This window comes from Eschrichtius robustus, chromosome 7, assembly GCF_028021215.1.
Source record: "Eschrichtius robustus isolate mEscRob2 chromosome 7, mEscRob2.pri, whole genome shotgun sequence".
Taxonomy (NCBI): domain Eukaryota; kingdom Metazoa; phylum Chordata; class Mammalia; order Artiodactyla; family Eschrichtiidae; genus Eschrichtius; species Eschrichtius robustus.
Genome location: NC_090830.1, coordinates 123233475 through 123259285, shown reverse-complemented (window position 1 = coordinate 123259285; position 25811 = coordinate 123233475). Strand labels below are relative to the sequence as shown.

The 25811-nt window shown below is 38.6% G+C and overlaps 2 protein-coding genes across 2 annotated transcripts in view; one reads left to right on the top strand and one right to left on the bottom strand.

The window, feature by feature from the left end:
• Positions 1–2613, bottom strand: part of TDRD1 (tudor domain containing 1) — a 36316-nt gene extending 33703 nt beyond the window's left edge. Inside the window, exons 1-2 of the mRNA XM_068549053.1 lie at positions 2316–2613; positions 98–156 (exon numbers count right to left, since the gene is read on the bottom strand). Of these exons, the coding sequence (XP_068405154.1) occupies positions 98–156; positions 2316–2613 (357 nt within the window). The remainder of the gene's footprint in view (positions 1–97; positions 157–2315) is intronic.
• An 11971-nt stretch (positions 2614–14584) lies between these two features.
• The window catches only part of CCDC186 (coiled-coil domain containing 186), a 46496-nt gene continuing 35269 nt past the window's right edge, over positions 14585–25811 (top strand). The window contains exons 1-2 of the mRNA XM_068548608.1: positions 14585–14761; positions 23396–24091. Coding sequence (XP_068404709.1) covers positions 23457–24091 — 635 coding nt within the window. The 5' untranslated portion in view covers positions 14585–14761; positions 23396–23456. The remainder of the gene's footprint in view (positions 14762–23395; positions 24092–25811) is intronic.

Genomic DNA, 25811 nt, shown 5'->3' with positions numbered 1-25811 from the left:
ACCTGCAAATTGAGTAATTCTTTATTAACACAATATAAAAACATGTTTAGAATCTTTTATCCAAAAACATAAAATAGAAAAAAAATAAATAACTTACACTATTTACTTCTTTGGGTGGTGAATTATTTCCAACATTTAATGGTGACACAGAGTTACCTGGGATGTAAAACATAATGCCTAATAAAAGTCAAATATTACTTTATTCCTGAAAATGTACAATAACATAATTAGGTAACATTCAGATAATAAAGCTATACCATAATAACCTTAAAGCTACACTATAAATAAGTAACATCCTACTTCTCCTAATGAAAAAAAAGGATTTGTTTGAAATTTCCTTGAGTACTATATACCTCACTGTGAACTTTTCTCCATTCACGAAGGCAACAGTTACCAAGCTTTTTGAACTCCAGACTCATCTACACCCTTAGAAATTACTGAGGACCTCAAAGAGCTTTTGTTTACATGGCTTGTAACTATCAATATTTAGCATTATTAGAAATTAAAACTAAGTATTAGAAATTTCAAATATTAGTATTTGAAATTAAAACTAAACATTTAAATATATTTACTTAAAAATAATAAATGCATTACATGTTGACATGGTTTTTTAAAAACTATTTTCCAAAGCAAAAAAAAAAAAATTGTGTGGAGAGTGGCACTGTTTTACATTTTTGCACATCTCTTTAATGTTTGCCTTAACCAATGATAGTTGGATTCTCGTATCTGCTTTTGAATCCAATTTGTTAATGATATGTTGCTTTAATTGTGAAGTAAGTCTGGCCTCACACACATACGTGGTTGCAAATAGGAGTAGTATTTTATGGCCTTCTCAGGTAACTGTAGATATTCTCCTTTAATTCACACCAAAACTCAAGTGGTAGTTTAAGGGTTAGTTGCAATGTGGAATCTAAAACCGTTATCAATAAACTTTTCATACTATTATATTAGAATCCATTGATTTATCTTGCACTTTAAATGGATTCTTACCCATGCAGGACTACAGAGCATCATGCATTGGTCTTCAGGAAAAGACTGAGAAACTCTTGAGTTATGCAGATCTTCCAAATGTTGACACATTTCATAAGACAGTACCGAAAAACCTTATGTGTTAATATCACCATGCATCTCACCAGGAAAGTCTTTTAAGTATTGGGAAGCTGTCAAGCTCAGAGTGGCAGATACACATTTCCTGAAATTCTCATTTTTGCTTGAAAGCTTGCACTTTATCATTAGCAACAAAATACTGTCAGCTGTTTTCTTTGAAGTGACAGGCTCACTTTGTCCATTTTTGAGAAAATGACTGCCAGATATCTAAGCCCAAATGACCACAGCGTGTCATTCTTTTCAATTAAAAATGATGTTCCAAGAAAAAAAGTTTCCATTCAGCTCACAACTCAATCACACACATGCTTTTCATACTTCAGTAAGCAGCAAAAGTTAGGAGTAATTCCCATTTTGTTAAACAAAATACTAAAAATACCTGTACACAAGGCTCAAGACTTATTAATAAATTTGTACTGCTTTATCAAGGGCATTCTTAAGTAAAACTGACACTTCTGGCTTGTTTTGTCTTAACTGCAAGGGAATGAAAATGAAAAACAATGACCACTAGCCCAGGCTGGTACCCCTGCTAAAGGCAAGTTAACAAGGTGCCAGAGTCTACTCACCTTTGCTTTTGCACCACCAGCATAAAGTCAGCACAGTGAAAAAGAGCAAATAATGTTTTAATATTATTAGGAAAATAGTTGTGACTCCAGAGGCCCAAGGGCCATACTCTGAAAACTACATCATCATAATATTAAAAGATCATATCTCATACACATTCACAGAGGCTAAATTCCACCAGGCCCCAGTCTCCCTTAAAAGCAGATTTTTAGAATTAAGACTAAAGGAATGATTTTTTAAAAAATCAAATGAAACAAGTTAATGTCTTAGGTATATCTTTGTGAGCTATTACATGCATAAAATCTGCATAGTATTTTTAGAATATGGCCAATCTTTAGAACACCCATAAAAAACCAGAGTGTTTCCTTTCTACATTCCCAGTATATCTCTGGATTGGGGCGGGTGGGGAGGAGGGAGGCTTGTCTGAAGACACTTTCTCCTCAGGGATCCTTCTGTGATTAATGTAGCCAAAGGTAGCTACTTGGCATCTGGTTTTTCCTTCTAAATTAGTATGTATATGCAAATCCTGTTAAGTTAGCCATTTGGCTGTTCTGTTAATAGCGCACTGGTGTATAGTTACACATACTTTCGATAAGTCGAACAAACCATCAGAATCAAGTAGTATTAAGCCTACAGGTTTTACTCACCTGCTGGCAGCATCTTCCTGTCTCCTTTGGATCCAGCCACTTCTCCACTAATGCCGTTTGAGTTTGAAGATACTGAATTGTCTTCCTGACTAGCCAGATACTGTTTGGTTTGCTCACAAAGCAAAAAATTTTTGTTTTTATTTCCATTCTCTGGGCTTTTCAACCTGAAGTTAGGATGGTTAGGATGTCCTCCGGGACTTCTCAAAGACTCATGCGGTGGAAGCTTGCTTTCATTTTTCTCAAAATTAAATGGCTCTGTCATTTTACAGCTAGATGCCTCCAAATTATTTCTTGACATCATATTAAGCAGCAAATTAACATTCACAGAAGTCTAAGGGAAGAAATGTATTTAAAAGGCAACTTTTAATTCCAAAAGTAGAAGCACTGCAGGGCCAGGTGATTTCTTTTTATGTAACAGCTCTTTCTCATCAATGATTCCAAAGCAGATGTAACTGCAACCATGATATCAAAGCCTGTTCTACGGGCACAAGAAAAGAACGATTCTTTAAGTACAAACTCCAAGTTTAACAGAATTCGACAATGGGCAAATCAAGAGACATCAAAAGTTATCTCTGGATTCGACACCATTCCTTACTTTAAAAAGCTTCTGGAAACAACATGAATAGAAAAGGACCATCAAGTTTTAAACAAAGTATTTCCGACCTAAAGCCTACAACTTAATGGTGAAATACAATAGAGGGTAGTGTTTAGATCAGGTCATCCCCTACCTGTCTAGCCTCTCAGAATCCCTCTACCCTCCCCTACTTGTTGCTCTGCTATGTCTTTGACTATGCTGAACCCGGTCCCCAGAACGCCCTCGCTCTCTCATCCACCTGGTCAACCCTTTCCTTCCTAGTCATCCTTCACAATTTACCTCAGCTGATTCCGGTTTGGTCTGTTTTTCCCAAGTCCTGTTTCATGATCTCCAGCTGGGCTTCCATAAATTGTAACTTGTATCTACTGCTTTTAAGGACTTATCTGTGTGTGCCCTTCACTGAAAATAAGGTACACATACTGTTGCAAAGCGCCTCTGAGAAACCTCTAATCAGACATCATGTGGGCTTGTTGTTTTCCTATTACTCCTTGAAAATACTAAGTGTTTGCGCAGGAGAAGTAATATAAGTGGACAAACAACTCTTATTTTTAAGTAGTGACCTATAGCTTTGTCTTTAGCCTGAAGATAAAACTTCTGCCTATCTTCCCAAAACTGCTCAGGAAAAAAAAAGGCAACAGATAGCTGAAACTGGTATGAGTAATAGCTAAATATTATTTGACCTTATTTTAAATAGAAGATAAAGAAAGAGCAGAAAAATCCTCCCTCGTGGTGTCCTAAAACTTCTATCTCTGCTCTAAATCAGGCCCAGCCTAATTCAATGACAGTACAGAAAAGATAATGAAATTTAAAAAAAGAAAGAAAGAAAAGAAATACACAAGCAGACTTACAGGTGGGGAACTCTCAGGGGACCAGATCCTGGGAAGATCTCTACTAGAAGGCCGGCAGATGGGCAGCTGTGGCGGGAGATACTGCAGCTGTCAGGGAAAGCATACCTGTAGCAGGTATGTTCAGGTATACCTAAACTGAAGGATCAGACTGAGAACTACTATGATGGATGCAGTAAGACAGAAATACTGTGAAATTACAAAAGGAAAATAACTTCCAGGGGATGCTGGGTGGGGATGTGAATACTGAGTAACGCTAGACTCTGTACAAGAAATATAAAGAACATGCATTTAAATTATTAGGGCAGGCTTCCCTAGTGGTACAGTGGTTGAGAATCCGCCTGCCAATGCAGGGGACACGGGTTCGATCCCTGGTCCGGGAGGATCCCACATGCTGTGGAGCAACTAAGCCCGTGTGCCACATCTACTGAGCCTGTGCTCTAGAGCCCACGTGCCCCAACTGCTGAAGCCCGCACGCCTAGAGCCCATGCTCTGCAACAAGAGAGGCCACCGCAGTGAGAGGCCCATGCACCGCAATAAAGAGTGGCCCCCGCTCATCGCAACTAGGGAAAGGCCACGCGCAGCAATGAGGACCCAACGCAGCCATAAATAAATAAATACATACATACATAAAATTTTTAAAAAATTATTAGGGCAACTACTGCAAGGACAAAAACAAAGCATAACTTTAAAATCACAATCCAACAGGGGAAAAAAAATTCAAGTATGGTAAACAGAAAACATCAAATAAGATGACAGACCCAAGCCCAAGTAATCTAAATATCAATGATTCAGTCTCAAAATAGAAAATGAGAGATAGACCCAGGGAGAAAAATATCCAGATATGTACTGTGCACAAAAGGCACACATTAAAACAAAATACATGGTAAGCTTGAAAATAAAAGAACTAAAATATGTGCTATGCAGATAACCAAAATAAAGTTGGGCTGCTAATATTAATAGCATTAATAGCAGATAAAATAGAACTCAAGGTAGAAAATATTGGGATAAAGAGAGGTATTTTACATTGGTAAAAGAAACCCTCCCAGGAGAGAGAGCAGCCAGACATCTCTGACTCACAATGACATCGCCTTGAGATGTATAAAGTAAAAACTGATTAGAGGAGAAATTCAGTCACAATAAGGACACACCTGCTTTAGACACATACTAGTCAACAGATAGAAAACAAGCAGTGATATATATTTTACTAACACAGTAAACTTGATCTAATAGGAACCAATACAACCAAGAACATTCATTTTTCCAACACTGAGACATAATGGACTACGAAGTCCACTTCAACTAACTCCAAAAGAAACTAGTACCAAACAGGCCATGTTCACTCATCACACTACACAAACCTCCATCTCAGATTTTGCTTCCCAGAGAATCAGTGTGCAACACCCACATTGGAGGATGAGGAGTTTGGGTTTTATTTATTTTTTTATTTTTGGGGATCTTAGTTCCCCGACCAGGGATCAAACCTGTGCCCCTTGCATTGCAATCTCCCAGCCTTAACCACTGGACGACGAAGGAAGTCCCTTTTTTAAAGTGGTAAAATACCATAAACAAAATGATAGCAAACATGATTAAATGAACAATTAAAAACTTACAAAAAATAGCAAAGAGGTCAGAAAATAAGTATTAACACAAAGATGACAAATTTGATATCTTTTAAAAAGTGGGATAAATAGTAAAAACATCCAGAAACTGTAGCAGACGCTGTGGGTAACCGACCCAAACACCACCTTCTACTTCTGATTTGCCAGCTTGAGTTAGAGACAATACTGGCCACAATCAGAGTTCTGAGTGGAGCTTCTCAGAAAGCTCTGTCCTTTCCTGATGAACAGGGACAGATTTGGTTAGCAGGGTCTTTCACTTTCTTCCTGCAACACGGACCTGAGGCCTGAAGATGTATCACCCACAATGCAATGAGAAAGCAGTAAGCATGAGAAAGCAGCACACCCTCAGGACAGTGGAGAGGAGAAGGCAGAGTCTGGTGTCCCTGGCAGAAGCCCTGACTCTAGCCCTGATCTGCCTAGGCACAGACTTGCTGTGGCATCAGAAAAATACACCTTTGGGTTTTCTGTTATTTGCAGCCCAATGGACACAGATACCAATCAAATAAATGAGCAAAAGGCATGAAAGGATACATAGAGGATGAAGATTCATTGATAAACGTAAGGGGGAAAACATTCAACCTCGTTTGTAACAAAAAAATTCAAATTGAAATAACTATATATTATTTTCTATACAGCACAGGTGCAATTAAAACACTCATTACTGAAGGGAATATAAATTAATATGTTCTGCCTGAGAAATAAGTTGGAGATTTATATATGTACATGTGTATTATACATAATATAGTTATATAATATATATGTGCATATTATACATATATAATAACATATAATATATATTCTTAAAAATATCCATAGCCACTCACCTGACAAGTCTATTCTAGAAATCATCCCACTGAAATAATCTTAAATATCAAAAAATACGGCATGTATAAATATCCATTTAAAATAGAAAAAAAAAGGAAAAAAGAAAGTTAACAGTGATGCTTCTGCTACATAGAATATTACACTACCATTTAGAATCACAGTTTTCAAAAACATTGTAAAACGTCTATTAGAATGGCAAGTGAAAGATCAGAAAAACACTGTATATTCAGTATAATAACTGCAAAATAAAAAAGAACAAAACTCTATGTAAAAAAGATGACTGAGATACATTAAATTTTAAATAACAGTGTTCTGGGGTAGGTAAGTTGAGGAAATCTTTTTCACTGTCTTTTTCGTTTTCCAAATTATATTTAAGGATGAATTACTCTTACATAAAAAATCATGTTAAAGATTAAAATATCACTGCATGTTCAATCAAACTTTTTTTCGTAAACTGTGGTTAATTTTAAACCAAGTAAAAGATCACAGTAATATTTAAACCACAAAACCAGGGTACAGACACTGTCTCAAGACACCATTGGGACCCTCAATACACAGCCTTTAAATCCTGAAATAGCTTTCCTAACTTTGTCCTTATTAATAAGTAAGGCTGACAGTCAATCCGTAACTCCTTACTACCCTGTAGAGTTACCTATAGACAATTATTTTAAGTTGCCTGAGTGCAGGAACCATGTCTTACTAAAACAATTAACAAAAAACCCTCTGATTTCCCACAGTGCCTACCACGGCGTCTGGTACAATGCGGCATTCAAAAGATACTCGTATGATAAAACTATCTAAAATGCACTATTGCACTGTTTTCCTGACAACCCGGACAGGGAAAGTTAAAATTCACTGTCTGAAATTTCATCTAGCAATCTTAAAGGGAGAATTACACCATGCTATGAGGTTTACTGAAATTTAATAGCAATACTTCATGTCTTACCTCAACTCTTCCAAAGTCCAAAAATTAATAAAGTTATTTGACTTTAGGAAGGATAACAGAATCAGTTTTAGACCCAATGTAAAGTGTAAGCAGCAAACAAAAAGGATTTAAGCTTAAAAGAAGCTCCACCTATGGTGGACTATTCAGGTTAGAATTTAGGTTATCTCACTTGCCTCACCCAATTTAGGAATTTTCACTACAACGCCCAGGGCAAACAGACATCTAGCCCTGTCCTATAACTAGAAGCTTCTAACGTCCTTTCATTTTGGACGGCCAACCGTACTGCATGCTTCTTCATAAAATGGTTCTCTTCCCAAGTGACTCCTGTTGCTGCCCCGTGACCCCAACCGTTCAAACATCTGAAATGGCCACCATGTCCACTTTCCTCCAGGTCCTTAACCTTCTAGACTTCTCACAATTCAGCACTTTCTCTAGTTCATCCGAAACCCTCATATAGACAGGACTCTCCTAACAGCACAGGATTCTAGATGTGGGCCGACAAAGGGTCAACAGGAGAATCACACTATCCCTGACTCTGAAAGTTACTTCCGCCTGTGCACTAGCTTTTGGAGGGAAGCCTGGACTACTGTGAGTACCCATAAAACTTGCAGTCATCTAAAATCCTTTGGAATTTAATTTTTTTTAAATGTGTAATTATCCTACCATGCAATTGTCTTTTTTCTTTTGTTTTATAGTTCTGTGAATTTTAACACATATATAGATTTATGTAACCACCACAATTGGGATACAAAATACACTTTTAAAGCTGAATTTGAACATTAAAAAAAACCAAGAATGTGCTTCATCGTGTGTCAAGCACTGGGGCATATTTGAATCTGGAGAGGGCAGGCCTTATACCATAGTTCTGTGTTTCCCAACCTTGGGTTGCAAACTTCTGGAATATACAGGTACAGAGGTGTGACAGATACTGCTTTGGGGGGTCATACCTTGAGGACAGGCTAACCTCACACAGTTTTAAAATAAGCAGTTCCCCCATACACAATCCACTATTTTTTACACGCTACTAGTGATGAATAAAATATATTTATGATCATCCTCAGATCTACAGTAATTAGTTTCGTGTTTCCTTAGTCAACACTAGAGATTAATTAGAAGGGTTCCCAAATTTCTTTAAGGAATCACTGATGTAATAAAAGAGCAGTGGAATGAAAATAACTAACTTCTGCAGTTCTACAGGCAAAAATAAGGCCTTGGTTTTGTGTTGTCCTTTTGTTCTGTACTTCATGAATTGATCTCAGTAAGACTTGATGCTCCCCAAGGGGCAAAACCTTTCTTTTACTCCCTTGGAATCCAGCTACCCTTCCCCTATGAAGCCCGGAGCATCCCAGGATACACTGTAAACAGTGACATAAGGCCTCTCCTGTCTTTCCAAGAGACCACAACCTAGAGGCCAGAGTAAACCCACAGTGAGTTAATTCCTTTAATACCAAAAGTGCATGCAGCAGATACTTAACACTTTTTCTTCTGTTTGCTTTTGTCCTCCTGGTAACCCCCTGCATTCTGAGAGAATGGCTATTCAAAGGAAACAGTCAGTTTTAAAGCTATGAAACTCGATGGTTCCACAGAACATGAGCTTTAAAGTCGGTCAGACCCAAGTCTGAGCAGTCTCACCTTCCTCATTTAGCTATGCTGCCTCAGGCAGATCACTTCATCTTCCTAGGATTCAGTGGCTGTGAAGTGTGGCCAGCAGTAGTAACTTCCTCACAACACCTAATCATGAGGATTAAATGTGACACTGTATGTAAACTACCCAGCACAGTGGCAGGTCCTTACTCAATCCTTAAAAGGCAGCCGTTATTTTTACTTTACTTCTATTACCGCTCCCACACACAAAGAATTTCTTCCACTCAGGTGGAATCAGTTTGCACACTGAAGACGAAAATAATTTGAGGATTAAAGTATTCCTATTTCTTTATTCCTACGGGCAAGGAAGGGAGACCTGAGAAGGTTTAGTAACTCACCAAACCCACGAGGACCAGCGCCCTTACACAGCTAACATGAAAATTCAGGTCACATTCCTAGGCAGTGCAATTGTGCATTCAATACCCGGACGGCTCAATAAGGGAACCAGAGGCCAACAGGGCAAGCATATTTATAGCAGGGCCTGAGTGCCAAGAAAAGCGACTAGTACACAGCAAACATGCTATAAATACGTGTTAAATGAACCAGTGCTGCCTCACCTATATGTAAGCGAATGCTGCGATGTATCTTCCTTTCTACAGTAGATAAGAAGTAGGAGAAAAAGTCTAAAAAGTATTGTTTGCACTGTAGCTTTGAGCTAAATGAAGACATTGAATCCACAAACCAAATTGTTTGAGTGAAGGGGAAAGAGGTCCTCCAATGGGATGCAAGTGGATGTTCACACTTAGGAGAGTCATGCTTGGAAGTGTTAACTATTTTCCAAATCTGCTGCAAGGCCCCCATTTGCCCAAAGCTCAACTCCCACGTCTCTCACCCCTCCTCCCAATACAGGATCCTCCCCACCAAAACCTCCTACCCCAGACCTGCCTTCCCAGCCAAAGCTCCCAGGGCTTCTCCAACCTTCCGTACTCTCCCCACTTCCAGTCCCCTGGTACCCGCTCAACGCACGACCTCAACGCTCGACCTCAACGTCCAGAGCCCAACGTCCGGCCCCCAACGACTGAAGCCCCGTAACCCTCACGCAGTCCCTTTCGCTTCCCCATGCGCCTGGGAATCCTGACCTGGAAAGAGGCAAAAGGGCCGCTGACCCCGACCAGTCTCTGAAGCCTGGCGGTGGTGGCACCTGCCCGTGTCCGCGAGCCCGGCAGCCAGGGGCGCTCGCTGCGCTTACCTCGCTCTGGACGCCCAGCCCGCTCGCCAGCGCGCGCCTGCGCAGTCTGCATCCACGTGCTGCCGCTGAGCCCACGTGCTGCCGCTGCGCCCAGGTGAGCTCTCTGCGCGTTGGGAGCTGCGCTCTGGGTCCGGGGGTGCCATCTTTGTGCTCTAGCGTCGGTACAAAAGCTGCAGGGTCAGAGGGAGGTCCACTGCGGAAACTTAAGATAGTCGTTGTTCTTGTTTCTTCTAGAAAGGAGTCCCTGGAAACTCCAAAGGCAAAAATGCAGACCTTGTCTCCGCAAGGGTCACTTGAGTTATATTAATCACTTAAAGTCTTAAAAAGTTTTCTCAAATCAATCCACTGCTTCTGCCTGCATGCGGAAACTAGGTACACGTGATCACACTGTTTGCCCTGAGAGCACGTAATTATAGGTTGATGTTGCTCAAAGAAAAAAAATTTTTAACTATTTTTTGAACTATGACCTTTAAAAATATTCAGAAGAAAAGGGGTACTCTTATGTAACCATCACCCAGTTCAATATTATCAATTTATGGTCAATCTTGTCTGCATCTGTACCCCACATACTCTCCATCCATTGTTTTGAGGCAAATTCCGACTTGTATATTGTTTTCTTTTTAATAGATTTTTTTTTTTTTTTTTTAGATTTTATTTTTAGAACAGTTTTAGAAATACAAATAGATTGATAAGACAGTATGGAGAATTCCCACATAAGCCACACCCAGTGTCCCTTATTAGTAACATTATATTAGTAGGATATGTTTGTTACAATTAAGAACCAATATTGATACATTATTACTAAAGTCCATATTTTATTTAGATTTTCGTAGTGTTTACCTATTGTCCTTCTGAGCCAGGATCCCATTCAGGATAACACACTTATTTAGTTGTCATGTCTCCTAGGCTCTTGGCTGTGGCAGTTTTTCAGACTATCCGTGTTTTGATGGCCTTCTCATCTTCCAGGAGTAATGGTGAGGCATTTTTGTACGATTCCCCATTGATGGAATTTGTCTGATGTTTTTCTCATGTTAAGAGAGTAGTTATGGGTTATTAGAAGGAAGACTACTGAGGTAAAGTGTCATTCCTATAGCATCATATGCAGGGTACATTCTATGAGCATGATTTATGACAGTTGATATTTTCCATGATCACCTGGCTAGTACTTGTCAGGTTTCTCTACTATAAAGTTACTTTTTTCCCCTCACTTTACATACTATACACTTTGGAAGAAGTCATTATGTGCCGTCTACACCTAAGGAAAGGGGGTTATGCTTCACTTCCTTAAGGGCAGAGTACTTACAGAAATTATTTAGAATTTTTTTGATATAAATTTATTTATTTTTGGCTGTATTGGGTCTGCGTTGCTGTGCGCGGGCTTTCTCTAGTTGCGGCGAGCGGGGGCTACTCTTTGTTGTGGTGCGCGGGCTTCTCATTGCGGTGGCTTCTCTTGTTGCGGAGCCCCGGCTCTAGGTGCTCGGGCCTCAGTAGTCGTGGTGCGCAGGCTCAGTAGTTGTGGCTCGTGGGCTCTAGAGAGCAGGCTCAGGAGTTGTGGCCCATGGGCTTAGTTGCTCCGTGGCATGTGGGATCTTCCTGGACCAGGGATCTAACCTGTGTCCACTGCGTTGGCAGGTGGATTCTTAACCACTGCGCCACCAGGGAAGTCCCTTCAGTTCTTTTTTGTTCTCCTTTGACATACTCCCATCAATATGGGGTTGTTTTTATTTTTTTGAGCACGTTCTTACTTTCTGGGATATTGTATCTTTACATCCATATATATTTAAGGATGTATTTTTAAAAGATTATGACTGTTAAAAAACATCACCAAAATTTATCCCACCTTTAAAAATAATTTCCTAATGTCATCAAATTAGTATTGAAAATTTCCAGATAGTCTCAAATGATTTTTAACAGTTGGTATGGTCAAATCAGATCCTACATTTGCATTCAGTGATGTATTTTAAAAAGAGATTTCTTGCAGCTTATGTATTGTAGTAACTGCAGTTTTTCTCACAATTTTATTGATTACATCCTCTCTAGCAAGAATACTTCACAGGTGGTGTTGTGTTCCTCTATTGCTCCACATCAGAAGACACTTAATATCTAGTCCTTTCTCTTTAGGGGATATTAAAATTAACTTAGCAGGTTCTAATGTTGTCAGACCTATCCATGCACTGTAAAGTTTCCAGTCAGCTTTTCATCTAATGATTCTGGATTCACTGATTATCATTACCTGGATACATTATTTCACTAGGGTTTCCAAAATGGTGATAGTCTATCTTTTCCTCTGCATTTATTACCTGAAATTCTATAAAGAAATTTCTCACATCAACTACTTGACTGAGATTCAGTTTGTAACAGAAAAGGTAGGATGCTTTATTCTTTTATCAGTTTTCAGAATGTGATGATTCCTTGGCATCCTCCAAAGGTGACCAATGACATTTTAAAAAATCAACGCTCATTGATTTTTAACCTGGTAGATTTATCTCAATTGCTGTTATTTTTGAATGCTAAAATTGTCCTATCTTTGACCAGTGGGAACACCTTTGAATTGGCTCCTGAATCTTTTTGACACAACTCCTATGATCTTTGCTTTCTTCTTTGCTTTCTGATACAACCAAAATGTCCTAGGCTTTCTTGTACATTTCTTGCCCCAGATGTAGATTTAGCCCTTGAGCTCTGAGGATCCCAGGTGACTTTTAGTGGGAAATTATATTTAGAGATGATAGGAGAATAGGGGTGTGCATTGGGTTGATCATTGTTCTAGGCCTTTCCTGTGGACAGCCTTTTTTTTAATGGAAATGAAATGTGCCATGAGTTCATACTGATATTTCTAAATTCAAATTTAGGGTTGTAGTGTTTTTACTTAATTTCTTTGATTTTTATATGTGTATTTCCTTTCTCCAATACTGAAAATCTTGGTTCCCAAGGATTACATATACGCTTTATACTGATATATTTCAGAAATAACAGTATGAATGTTATTACTGACAATATGCATACTGAAAAAGCTTAAAGTTTCTTTTTTTATTTTTCCCCTTGGAATAACATCTCAGTAGGAATATTTGGTCAATTTATTGTTTAAAAGTCAAATCATTTCTTGGGACTTCCCTGGTGGCGCAGTGGTTAAGAATCCCCCTGCCAATGCAGGGGACACGGGTTCGAGCCCTGCTCCAGGAAGATCCCACATAGCCCGTGTGCTGCAACTACTGAGCCTGTGCTCTAGAGCCCGCGAGCCACAACTACTGAGCCCACGTGCCACAACTACTGAAGCCTGTGCGCCTAGAGACTGTGCTCCACAACAAGAGAAGCCACCGCAATGAGCAGTCCACGCGCGGCAAGGAAGAGTAGCCCCTACTCGCTGCAACTAGAGAAAGCCCGAGCGCAGCAACGAAGACCCAACACAGCCAACAACAACAAAAAAGCCAAATAATCTCTTTACTGTCACACTTTCACTGCAGCATGTGCTTTAACCAGTATCTTCATTTAAGGAGGGAGGTGCCATTTCCTGTTGAAAGGAAAGAGGAACAGAGTTACAAAATGTTGAATTTTTTTAAGTGGGGTTTGTTTTTGGTTTTGTTTTTTGGGTTTTTCTTTTTGTTTTTGGTGTTTTTTTTGTTTTTTTGTGGGGTTTTTTGCCAGCAGTTAGTATCAAAGAAGTTTAACCGAAAAAGAAGTTTTGCTTTATAAGCTCTTGAATTGACTTGTCAGAATCAAGTATATTCACTCAGGAGTTGTACGTAAGAAATCTTAAAGAACAGCACTTAACTGGACAGAGTAGGTTTGCAAACTCTCCAGACCGAAACTGCTCACCTTCTCAGGACGCGATTAGGCAACTATATTGAATACACATCCTCCACCCACCCACCCCCCACCCCAGTACACTTTTTAAAGTTTTTTGCTAATTATTGAGCAGCTCCAGCATGTCAACCCCCACGCTGCGCGCTGGGATGAGGACACTTCCAGCGCTCAAGGCTCACAGTGCAGTACAGGAGACGAACGCACCAACAGTTTATTATTAAACAATGGCAGTAGGGGCCACGCGGTGGACTCGAACGCGGTGTTCTGGAAACCCCCAGAACCTCTCCCAGAGATGAACTGTCTGACGGGCAGGTAGGCTGCTCCTGCTGACGCCGCCCACGTCAGGTGCAAGACTTACGCATCAAAGCTTGTAAGTCACAATTTTGAATTCTCATTTTTATAACTTTATGTCCTTGACTATGATGAGTAAGGGCCAAAGAGTTCAGAGGGATCATCTCCAAGGAGCGCGTCCTACAGGAAGCAATAACCTGCTTGGGCCGGGGAGGGGCGTGAGAGGTAGGACGGGACTACAGGCGGGAGAGCCGGTTCGTCGGGTCGGCCGGGGATGGCGGGGGGGCGTGGAGCGGGTGCCCAGAAAGTCTAACTGTCGTGCCGGGCGCTCCAGAGGTAGGAGACAGCGCTGCGCCAGCCCCGCCCACTGCAGACAGGTTACCCAGGCACCAAGGGGCGTCGCGTCACGCCGCCCGCGCCGCGGTGATTGGCTCCTCCAGGGAGCCACGCCCCCTCAGCTGTAGCGGGGCCGGCTTCAGCGTCGCCGCCATCTTTGTTGATGTGTCAGCTCCGCGGGGGGTTGGGGAAGCCGCGGCGGAGGGAGCGTGGTGTCGGCCCTGTTCCTCACCTCTGCTCCCCCCCACCCCGCACTTCCTGGTCTGCTGGACCCCGTTATGAAGAAGTTGGCCCCTAAGCGGGAATTCCAATGGCCTCTTTAGGGGTGTGGCCTAAGGCTCGAAGAAGTGGGGTAAGTGCCTGAGGGATGCCCGGGCCGGGCCGGGGAGTCGCGGTGGCGGCGCGACGGGCTGCCCACCTTCCGCGCCGTCCTGCAGGTCCCGGGGCGGCTCCCTGCCTGGCTTCTCGAGGGAGCGAGGCGAGCGCTGGGGGAAGGAGTTCGGAATCCCCTCCTCTCCCTGCCTCCCTCCCTCAGTCCCGGGCGCCGGGACAGGAGGCGGCCGAGGGGTCGCCGGGGGCCGTGAGGGCCTCGCCTCCAGAGCGGTGCCTAGAGGGCGGCGGAACTTGGGCCGCTTGCCCCGTCTCCTAATGCGAACTGTAGCTAAGCCCTACCTGCTCGGCCATCCCCCATAGACTCAGTCGCCTATTTCTCCTTTCGTCTCCAAGTTCACTGTGTTCGTGTTTTATGTTGATTGTTAGCGACTTTTTAAACTCTCTTCCAAACACTTCCATTACTGTGATTTTAAGTAATTTAAAGACGGTTCTTTGGGATTGTGGATATGAGAGAAATCGTTCTTGGGGTTTATGTTGCCTTTTTTCCAAGGACATCAAGGCATTTGATAAACCTTGGTTGGTAAGGATCATGTTTCAAATTTGAGCCTGTATCAAACTTGTAAAATGGTAAAACCCCTTCTACATGTTCCCTAGTAGCAGTCTTGGGGAACAGGTGTAATTATTGCTTGGCTGTTAACAGTTTAATAACTTGAGCTAATATTTACATTTTGATATTGTTTAGAGGAAAGAGGCCTGGATTTGGAACATTTGGATTACCTTTGACATGATAATCTTGTTACCTAGGAGCGTTGTTTAGAAGGCCATGCAGCCCCAGGCGTTTGGCAGTTTTCTCTGTGTATGCGTGTGTAAGGTACCTTTGCTTCCTAGCTTTGTTCTTTTTTCCGAAATGATAGGTTGGGAGTTTTTCTAAGGAAAATGTATGGCAAATCAGTGGAAGTGTTTCAAGAGGTGTGTTGATAGTCACTCAAAAAGAAAAATCTATTAAGTGTTTAGGTATGGTAGTTGTGGGTGTAGCCTTCCCAACTACTAACTGCACCATCATATTTGCAGTGTGTGGGAAACGTTAAGGTTCAAGAGATATTGATAGTAAAACTGAACTATCTGCTTGTGTATAAAGTCTGCTGGTCTCTGTACAGCTACTTTCCAATTCTTTATCCATCATTACACAAATAGAAAACAGTGATGATTGGCCTCATTCTTTTTTTTTTTTCCTTCCTTTTTGGTCTTTTCCTGTTATTTTAAATTCGGTGACAGTATTGAGTGATTAACAAATCTTGCAGTATAAAGAATTAAAACTCCTTATTACATTGTAATAGGCAAGCATGTATAATTACTGAAGATTCTACCTGGAAATGCCTGAATTGTGTTTATATTGGTTTTATTCTTTTTAAGACCTTGTCTAATTCATAATACCTGGATATAAACTCAGAGGTTCCTTTAAACAGTGGAGATTCCTTAGAGTTTCATTGGTATTTCAGAGTCTTGTTTGTTGCTAACAGGAAAGGAGTGGTGTAGCACAGTAACCACTCTTTAACCTTTTAGTTCCTTCAACCATAAACTAAAGAGTTGTTCTTTGATGCTGTACAGTGACAGCATAGCTGATAATGATTACTTATTATATTCAGTTTAAAACCATCTGTTTACAGCTACATGCTGACATCCTGGAATGAAGGTAAAACAGTGAAGTATACTCACTCTTTAGGAAGAGATAATAGGTTGAAGCAGCCTTTATTTAGAGATTTAGAAAAATCATCTTTCCCTTTGAAGGGAATCATCTTTCCCTAATTTGTGCTAGTTTTTCAAATTCATTTGACAGTTTCATGTTAAAGTAAGACTCCTTAACCTGAAGTTCTGTTTCTTTTCTTTTAGTAAAATTTAGGTCGGTCTTTTATCCCTTATCTCTAGCTTTAAATAATTAAAGCTGATTCTTGAATTTCTCATAAACATGTCACACAGCTTGCGGTGTTGGGAATGTTATGCTCAGTGTCGTTTCAGGGCAACCTTGGGAGCATAGATAATTTAAATTTGCAAATTAACCCTGTAATATTATATTATTGCAAATGTCACCTTTGAACTTTATTTCTCAGTTACTGAGATTTAAAAAATCTATTTGGGCTAAGAAGTAAACAAAAGAAAAAGTATTGGCATGAAGGGACAATAGACACAAAGTGGAAATAAAACCCAGCAAAGTACTGATTGGATTGTGAGTATAGTTGTCAGTCATTAAGGCACATGAACTGTTAGTCTACTTCAGGGATGATTATGTAGTAGCTAATGAATAATTTAATTTTTTGGTAAACTACATTGTACCAAATTAACCAAGCCCAGGCCAAAGGTGGCTTCAAAATTTAAACATTAACCAGAACTTCTTAATATAATATAAGGCAGACTTAAAACTTAATTTTTTTTTTTAAGTTATTAGCCTTCCTTTTTGAAAAGGGAGCTATAGGTCAATTCCCCCCCCCCCCTTTTTTTTAGCTTTCAGATTTGGGGGGGAAATTAGCTGAAAATACTTTTCATGTTTTCTTAGACTTTTTAAAGTTCATTTGGTGAGCTCTGTACAAGTAGCTTCAAACTGAGATTTCTGTATTAAAATTTTTTCTGTTTTAAAACTTACTATTAGAGATATATAAAATTGCATGGACCTAAGATACAAAACTGATAATGTGACATATACTTGATAATGTGATATATGATGTGGCTACTTATATTCTTTTTCCTGGAATCTTGATAGACTGTAATGTCTTCTGTTTTCGTGTCACAGGATTTGGTACTGTTTGGGGTGGGGGTGGGGTATCCTGCTGCATCTATTGCCCTGAGTCTTTTCAACATTTTTTTTTTTTTTTGGTGATATAGTATACACACTGTAAAATTCATAATGCCCTAACCCTTGGTTGCAAAACTAAACAAATCCCTACAGGGATAATTGGCCTTGGCCTCATATAATATACTTTTTAACCTAGTGGACTAAAGACAACTTTTAAGAGCAAGTGATAATGTTTCACATAAAGGAAACTCGGTATATTAAATTTTACCCAAAAGCTTAGTTACAATGTGACTGCTTTACAAATATATCTTCCTTTTGATAAAACTAGAGTTCTTTGAAATAACCAGCTCAGTTTTTAATTGCTTCTGATTTTAATAGCCATTTTAGAACCTTGTTAGAACTGGTCAGGAAGATAGGTCATTATTTTGTTCATGCTGCTTTCAGAGTGTATTCGGGGAGTGTGTAAAAGACCTTTGGATGTACTTACTTTTCCTTCAAAGGACAGTAAACCATTATATTGAAGAACAGGAGTGCCCTCACAGGCTCAACTTGCTTATCTTAATGGACATTATTTGAGAAGCTATAGCTGGTATTATTTGAGACTTGGTACAGTTTGTAAGTTTAAAATTTGTAGTTTGTTGTAAGTAACATTTATGCTGAACTGAGTCACATGTTTCTGTTGGACTTAAACACTCATGCATATCTTATATAGCTTCTGATGGAACGCTGACAGACCTTCAAATTAAAATACTGTAAACACAAAGAGCAAAAGATTTAACATAGATTTTATATGTTGGTCCACTACACCAGAGTGTAAACTCCAGAAGAGATATCTGTTTTATTCACTGCTGTGTTCCCAACACATAGAACAGTACCTGAACATAGTACATGCTCAATACATATTTGGTGAGTGAATAACTTAATATCTAGTTTAGAAATGTATTTCTGGCTTGGTACTTTTGTATGAGGCTTGTATGTTTGATAATCTATTACCAAATATCTGTGGATTGGAGTCATTTGTATTTGCATTTATTGAATAAGCTTAAGTTCTTTTGTTGTTTATACTGCTAATTACTGAGAAACAAGAAATAGTACTAAAAGCTGTTAAAGACAGTGTTTTCGTTTATAAGACTTTTGTATGGAAATGATTTTGTAGAATTGCTAGTTCTTTGATTAAGAAATAAAATCCAAGGTGGATAATGGTTGGCTTTAAGGCAAGTAAATGTTTCTCGACCAGTTGCCTACAGCTGATGAGCTCCAGTAAGAGCGAAACCACTTCTCACTCCACTGAAACAATTTTGAAGTGTGAATTGGTCCTGTAGTACTGTGTCAGAAACAGAAACAACTCTCGGGAGGAAAAAAGTACTTGAATTAAGAGGAATTTTGTGACTGCTAAATTTAAATACAGTAATTTCCCCTAATGAGTAAGAGTTGCTAAAAAGTCAAATAACCTGTGTTACTCCTTACCTCAAAAAAGCAACAGATATTGTAATCTATAATTGTAGTCGTTATATCTATATACATGAGTGTGAATTTGATTTATACAAGCACTTCTTAATTAAAACAATCTTGTAAACAAATGTCTAGTTTTATGTCCTACCTCTTTAATCTACTTCTAGGCTATTCCATCCTCAGTAGCTTTAATGATAACTACCCCCTTTACCCCCACCCCCAAGAAAAAACTTGGACAGCAGCCAAATTGGCCTACATCAGCATTGCCAACTGGAGGCCCACAAGAGGACTCAGCTGACTCTTTTTTCCCCTGGTTAATCGTGGACAATCAAGCTCATCATGGCTCCCCTCCCCGCGCCATTCTTGTACAGTTATTTACTCTTTAGTGATGGCTTTTTACATATATACACATAAATCTTCTTTAACTTCTCTCCTTTTCCTTTTGCCTCCAATCAGTATTCATTTGAGCATCAGAAAACTATGTTTGCAAGTTAAGTGATTCTCAGATGCCAGTTCATCTGAAGAGTTTTTTCAAAGGTCATGGGCATATTACTGAGCAACAGTATAGAAAGTGCTTGTCTTTTGAGGTTGAACTAAGCCTTCTTTAATTTACAGGAGGATAATATGTAAAACAGTCTAAGCTGAGGTAATTATGAAAACCGTTTTTTTTTTTTTACCTAGATGAATATCCAGCAGAATGAGACCTTTTTGTTGTTCTGTACTGTCTTACACCTGACAAATCTTCTTACAACCTGGTTCCCACCCTCTAAATGCCCTTCAATCGCCCCCAGCTCATTGTGTAAACCCAATCCCACCCTCACTGAGAACCACTGAACAACCTTTGCAAGAATGACTGTAAAGGTAGTAGAGAATATCTTTGTTAGATTTATTTATCTATTTATTATTACTATTCTATTGCTTGAGATTTAAGAAGTTTGATTCAGTTCGGAGTGTGGTTCCTCTTCTTTGCAAGAGATCATTTAAAAGGCTGTTCAGAAATGTCACAAGGAAAAACCAAAACAAAACAAAAAAACAAAAAAAAGAAATGTCACAAGGAAGGCTGCCACTATGTACCTGATGAGTATAAATGAAGTATGTTTTCATTTACATGAGAGATTATTTTTGTACTTCCCATGAGGGAAAATTTGAAGGAAGATGTGGCCTTAGAATATGTCCTTTAAATATAATTAGGCTCTGGATAGACTGAAGGGAAGAACGTTCTAGATTAGAGCAAAGCCATGGAAATGTTAATGTGCACATTGTTTGGCGGAATCTTGAATAGACTGGTCAGGGACTGGCAAAGTATAATACTGTAGTGAAGTACTAGGATTTTAGGAATGTGTTGAGAGATAAGATTGGAAAAATACTACAACTGGTTTATTGAGGAATTGCAACTCTGAGGTATAAACATGAAATGCTCGCATCCCCTCCAGTTCCCTCTGAGGTGCAATCCTTCAATAATGTCTTGGTTTGATGTCATAACTCTTCTGCTGCCACTTTTGATAACCGAAAAAAACTTATTCCAGAAATTAAGACAGGTTTCAATCGCTTACAAAACAAAAGCAACAAAAAATGTTAATCATAAACTCTTATCATCTCCCTAAAGAAATGTTGAAGCTGTTAGTTCCCAGCTGCTTGGATTAAAGAAGAAGAGGTGTAATTTGGCTCTAAAATATGTTCCCTCTCCTTTCTCTAACTAGCCCTTTTGGAGTTGGGGGAAGAAAACCAGCCAGTGGAGGCAGAGTTCTCACTCTCTGAAACTTTAAAGAGGGAAGAGATGGCTCTGGCCTTACTCTTGTCCATCTGGTTGTATTTGATGGTGGTCTCTGGAGGTGGTATGTGTGGATTTTTGGGGGGCAGTGTTTGTAGCTCCCTGGACCCTTGTGCCATTGAGGACTCGCTTCATAGGGCAGCTCCTGTTCCCCTTTGGCAGAGCCAATGTAGTATACTCTTCAACCCCTTCTCTGGATTGGGTGACACAGGAGGGAGGAATGGAGTGAGACTGAGAAACCAACAATTCAAGTGTTCCAGGTAGGAAGTTATCAGGCCTGGGTTGGGTTGCAGGTTGGGGACAGTGACAGTAGAAAGGAGGGTATAATTGCAGGAGACATGAAATTAGTAAAAGAATATGAGGCTAAAGGAAAGGAAGGAGGCATGACTAAGAAAAATGATACCATTGACAGAAATAAAAAAAAGATTATCTGGGGGTACTCAATTTTAGGAGCTATTGTTATGATTTTGGAATTAGCCATTTTTGAGTTGAGCCATTGGAAATGCCTGTATTCATTCGAGATTTTATTTTATGTAGAGATAGAGTGAAGGCAAAGAGATAATTCATTATCTGTAACTCAAGAGCACAGGAATGAAAATAATTAAAATGGGCATCAACTATGAGTTTTTGGTTTAAGTTATCAAAGTGGATGAATTCTGGGAAGGAAAATAAAGTTGAGGACTGAACCCTGGGGAATATGAAAGCTGGATGAGAAGATAACGATTGTTTGCGTAATGCTTTTCTGTTGGCAAAGCATGGTACACAGGCAAGAGCCTTAAGAGTTCTCAAATGAGAGTTTTTTTTCACTTGCTATCTATGCTGGAGAGTCACAATGCCTTCATAGACTCATTCTCTTTTAAATAGATTCTTTTTCTGCTTTCCATTACATTTGGTCAGCTCTGAATTTGACTTCAGTAGATATCACATAACACTGACTAGTTATGATGTTTCTAAATTAAGATTTCAAATTCAGCAGCAACACATTCACAAGTTGTATCTTAAAATTAGTTACTTTGAGGAAGGTAATGTAGGCGGCTAATGTCCCTGTTTGAGAATTATTTTACTTTGTTCTAGATTTGGAATACAGCATACTCACAAGGCTTTTTGTTACTGCATTTATTTGTATTGCCTAAACCAAACCTTTATTGCTAGTGTGGACTTTGTCTTAGTATGCAATATATGCAGCAAGATAATAATGATAATTTGTTTGATTGTTTGGAAATATGTTATACAGGTAGATAATTTATAGTATTAAGGCCAACGTCTGTATTAGTCGATGCCAGAGTATTTAACAAACAAGCTGGTCTTCTTTTCCTTTCTTAGAATTATTCTTCCCATTTTTTGCGTTCCTAGTCCTCAAATACTGCTTTTCTCATATTACTTCTTTGCTTTAATTCCACAAATATTTGAAAACCTAGTATGTGCTAGAAATTCTATAGTATAATCAAGTATACAAGTCTGTCATGATTTATCGTCCTTCTTAACAACCTTCACTCCTGCATATCATTCTGAGGATTCTACCTGACCATCTTCTCTTACCCTTTTTCACCATCCTCTGACCACCACCTCCACCACAGACCAACAACGTAAACATGTATCTTTCTTTTATTCAAATATAAATCTTTCTGTTTTCCATTTACACCTTACATCTGGAAATGTTTCTTCCCTAGTTTCTTTCAAAACTATGATATGCCCACTTTTTTATCCAACCTCACATGACTCCAGTACATGCTTGGTTGATATCTGACAAAAGTTGACAATTCTTCTTCATCAAGATTGCTGGAATGTTTTATATTTTTCTGTCTCAGGATAATTTTTAAAGTTGACTAATTTTCAGAAAATAGCTAGATTAGTAACCCTCATAAACGGCATAAAATATATTTTAACATTGTTGAATTAGTTTTGTAAATGTTTCTTTTATGACCTAAGCAATGCATATGAGGTCCATCTCAGTTGTACTGAACATTTTGTGTTCTTGATGAGAATGTTTGGAAATCGCCATGATACTTCCTGCATCCCTGGGTGAAAAATGAATTCCTGTCAGGGCTCCTTTACACCCTGACTTCTTTCAGCTCAGCTCTGGGTGTCTGGGCTATAGGTAGCTGTGTTTTGTTATTGTTTAGTTTTCCTTTTGCAGTAAATATTCATCATTGTTAATGCACATTGTTTTATTATCTTGATTTGTAATTTCTTGCCTAGTGTTTTCATTGCTATCTTATTTCCCCAATAGTTTCTTACAAATTCTTTAGATAGTCTTTTTCCCTTTGTGGAGCTGAAGGAATTCTAAACAATTCTTGGGCACTAATCTTCCTGTTATTAGTATCATTCCATACCCAACATCTTATGGGGGTGATTGGGGAATGCCAAACTGCAACTGAAGTGAAGTTGTAGGACTGGACTGAAGGAGAAAAGAGAATGAGCCTTTGTAGCACCTGACTGGTTGTGGCTCACGTGGGTCAGCTGTTACATTCTTCCCCACCTCACCCCCCCACTCCCCCCAAGGAAAGAATTTTTAAAGAATTATTAGTGGTAAAATGTGCGGCCTTAGTTTTTCCACATCATGGAATGTGTGCAAATATATATGGGGTCTTGGTTTAAAAAAAACTTTTTTTTAAAAAAAGTTTATGTTTTGACTTTCTCAGATGTAAAACAAAGATCAGGAACAGCTTTGAAGAGGTGCAAAGTGAATCGGTGCCAGTCAGCATGTCAGAAACAGAGCACATAGCCTCCATTTCCTCTGATCAAAATATTGAGAAAACATCTGAAATAAAGGAAGACTCATGCAATTCGTTTTCTGGTGATGAAAACAGCAGCTTAGAAAATGAGTCCAAACTGTTGTCATTAAACTTTGATAAAACTTTATGTCAGCCTAATGAACACAATAATCAAATTGAAACACAGGAAAATTATATTCCAAATCATGGTGGAGGTGAGGATTCCTGTGCTAAAACAGACATATGCCCAGAAAATTCTGAACAAATAGCTAATTTTCCTGGTGGAGATTTTACAAAGCAAGTTTTGAAAACAAATGAAGCAGAACAAACAGTAACACAAATATTGGCGGAATTAAGGTCATCTACATTTTCAGAAGCAGCTAATCAAAAGACTTATTCAGAAAGTCCTTATGATACAGACTGCACCAAGAAACTTATTTCAAAAATGAAGAATGTTTCAACATCAGAGGATTTGTTGGAAGAAATAGAATCTGAGCTCTTATCTACTGAGTTTGCAAAAGAACACCGACTACCAAATGGAATGAATAAGGGAGAAAATGCATTAGTTATGTTTGAAAAGTGTGTGCAAGATAAGCATTTGCAGCAGGAGCATACCATAAAGAAGTAAGTGTTTTATTCTTTCAGGTTATTTTTTTCACAGGGATTAAAGATTGAATTCTTTAAAGGAAGGTATCATTTTATCTACTTTTATTTCCACAATACAGCCATGTACGTGGTAGTTGAGCAGATGTCAAGTTTGCCTAGTTATTTGATATATAACTTTTTTTTAGAATGTGGTATTTTATTTTCATTATTTTAGAAATAATAGGTAAACAGTGTTTTTATGAGAGTTATACATAATATACCTATGTCAAATACGTTAGCATATAGAGCAACATATATGTATCTATGTATAAAGGCACTGTTTTGAATATGATTCAAAATTTGTTTTACATATGTCTTAGTGTATAAGTTTAAAAGAATAAATGTTTTATTAAAGTATAAGTTTTTAAAGATCTAGAAAGATTTGTAAAGACAAATAAATTTATATTCTTTCAAATTTTTCAGTTTTGAAAGAATGTAAAGCATAATGTCAGAACTAAGATAAATTCAAAAGGAATGACAAGTTATAAAATTCAAAAAATTTTCTTAAAATTCCCACTGTAAATTCATTGGTTTAAAAAATTAAAATTAGGAGAACAGAAGAATTGGTTTAGTGTCATTCAGTAAGTAAGAACATAGTTATTTTTAGACTTCTCTTGGATTTGTGGAGTTAATTTCTATTTTAACAACAGTTTAATTTCATTTTATCTTTTCCTAATAATATTATATCACCTTTTGTTTTAAACTTATATATGTAAGTGATGCATATGTTTAGGTACTCCTATAACCTTTAATAAAGGAAAATAAAACTTGCTAGCCTTCACTAAAATACAGACGGATTCTCTCTTTAAAAAAATTTTTGGAATGAGGGTGTGTATAGAGAAAGGGGAGGAGGAAATCTACACACTAGAGGAGGATGACAAAGGAAAATATACCATAATCCAAATATTGTTTGATATGCAATTGGCTTTTAATGATCTCCTTGCTTCTAGTATTTACTCTTCCAGATTATCAGTAGATCAGTCTTCCCCATGCCAGCTCACCCTTCATTGGTTTACCCAATGAATTTTAATCTCAGCATCCAGAGCCCTTCTTTTTTCTTTTTTTTAATTTTTCAATTGTGGTAAAATACACATAACATAAAATTTACCATCTTAACCATTTTAAAATATGTGCAGTTTGGTAGTGTTAAGTATATTCACATTATTGTACGACCTGTCTCCATAGCTTTTTCATCTTACAAATCCGAAATTCTATACCTATTAAACAACAACTCCCTGTTTCCCCCTGCCCCAGTCCCTGGTAACCACCATTCTACTTTGTTTCTAAGAGTTTAACTGCTTTTGATACTATTTGCCATTTTGTGACTGGCTTATTTCACTTAGCAGATGTCCTCAAGGTTCATCCATATGGTAGCCTGTGTCAGAGCTTCCTTCCTTTTTAGGGTTGAATAATATTCCATTGTATGTATACATACCACATTTTGTTTATCTGTTCATCCATCAGTGGACATTTGGGTTGCTTCTAACTTTTGGCTGGTATGAATAATGCTGCTGTTAACATGAGTGTACAAATATCTCTTGTGAATCCAATGCCTTTCTTAATACTATCCAAAAACCAATGTCAGCTACTCCTGCTCATAACTTTACTGGAATGCTGCTGTTATTGAAAAAACTGTGATTTTATACTTGAACCATCAGTGTTTCTGCCATTCTTGCTTTTTGGGTAACTTCCTCATTTT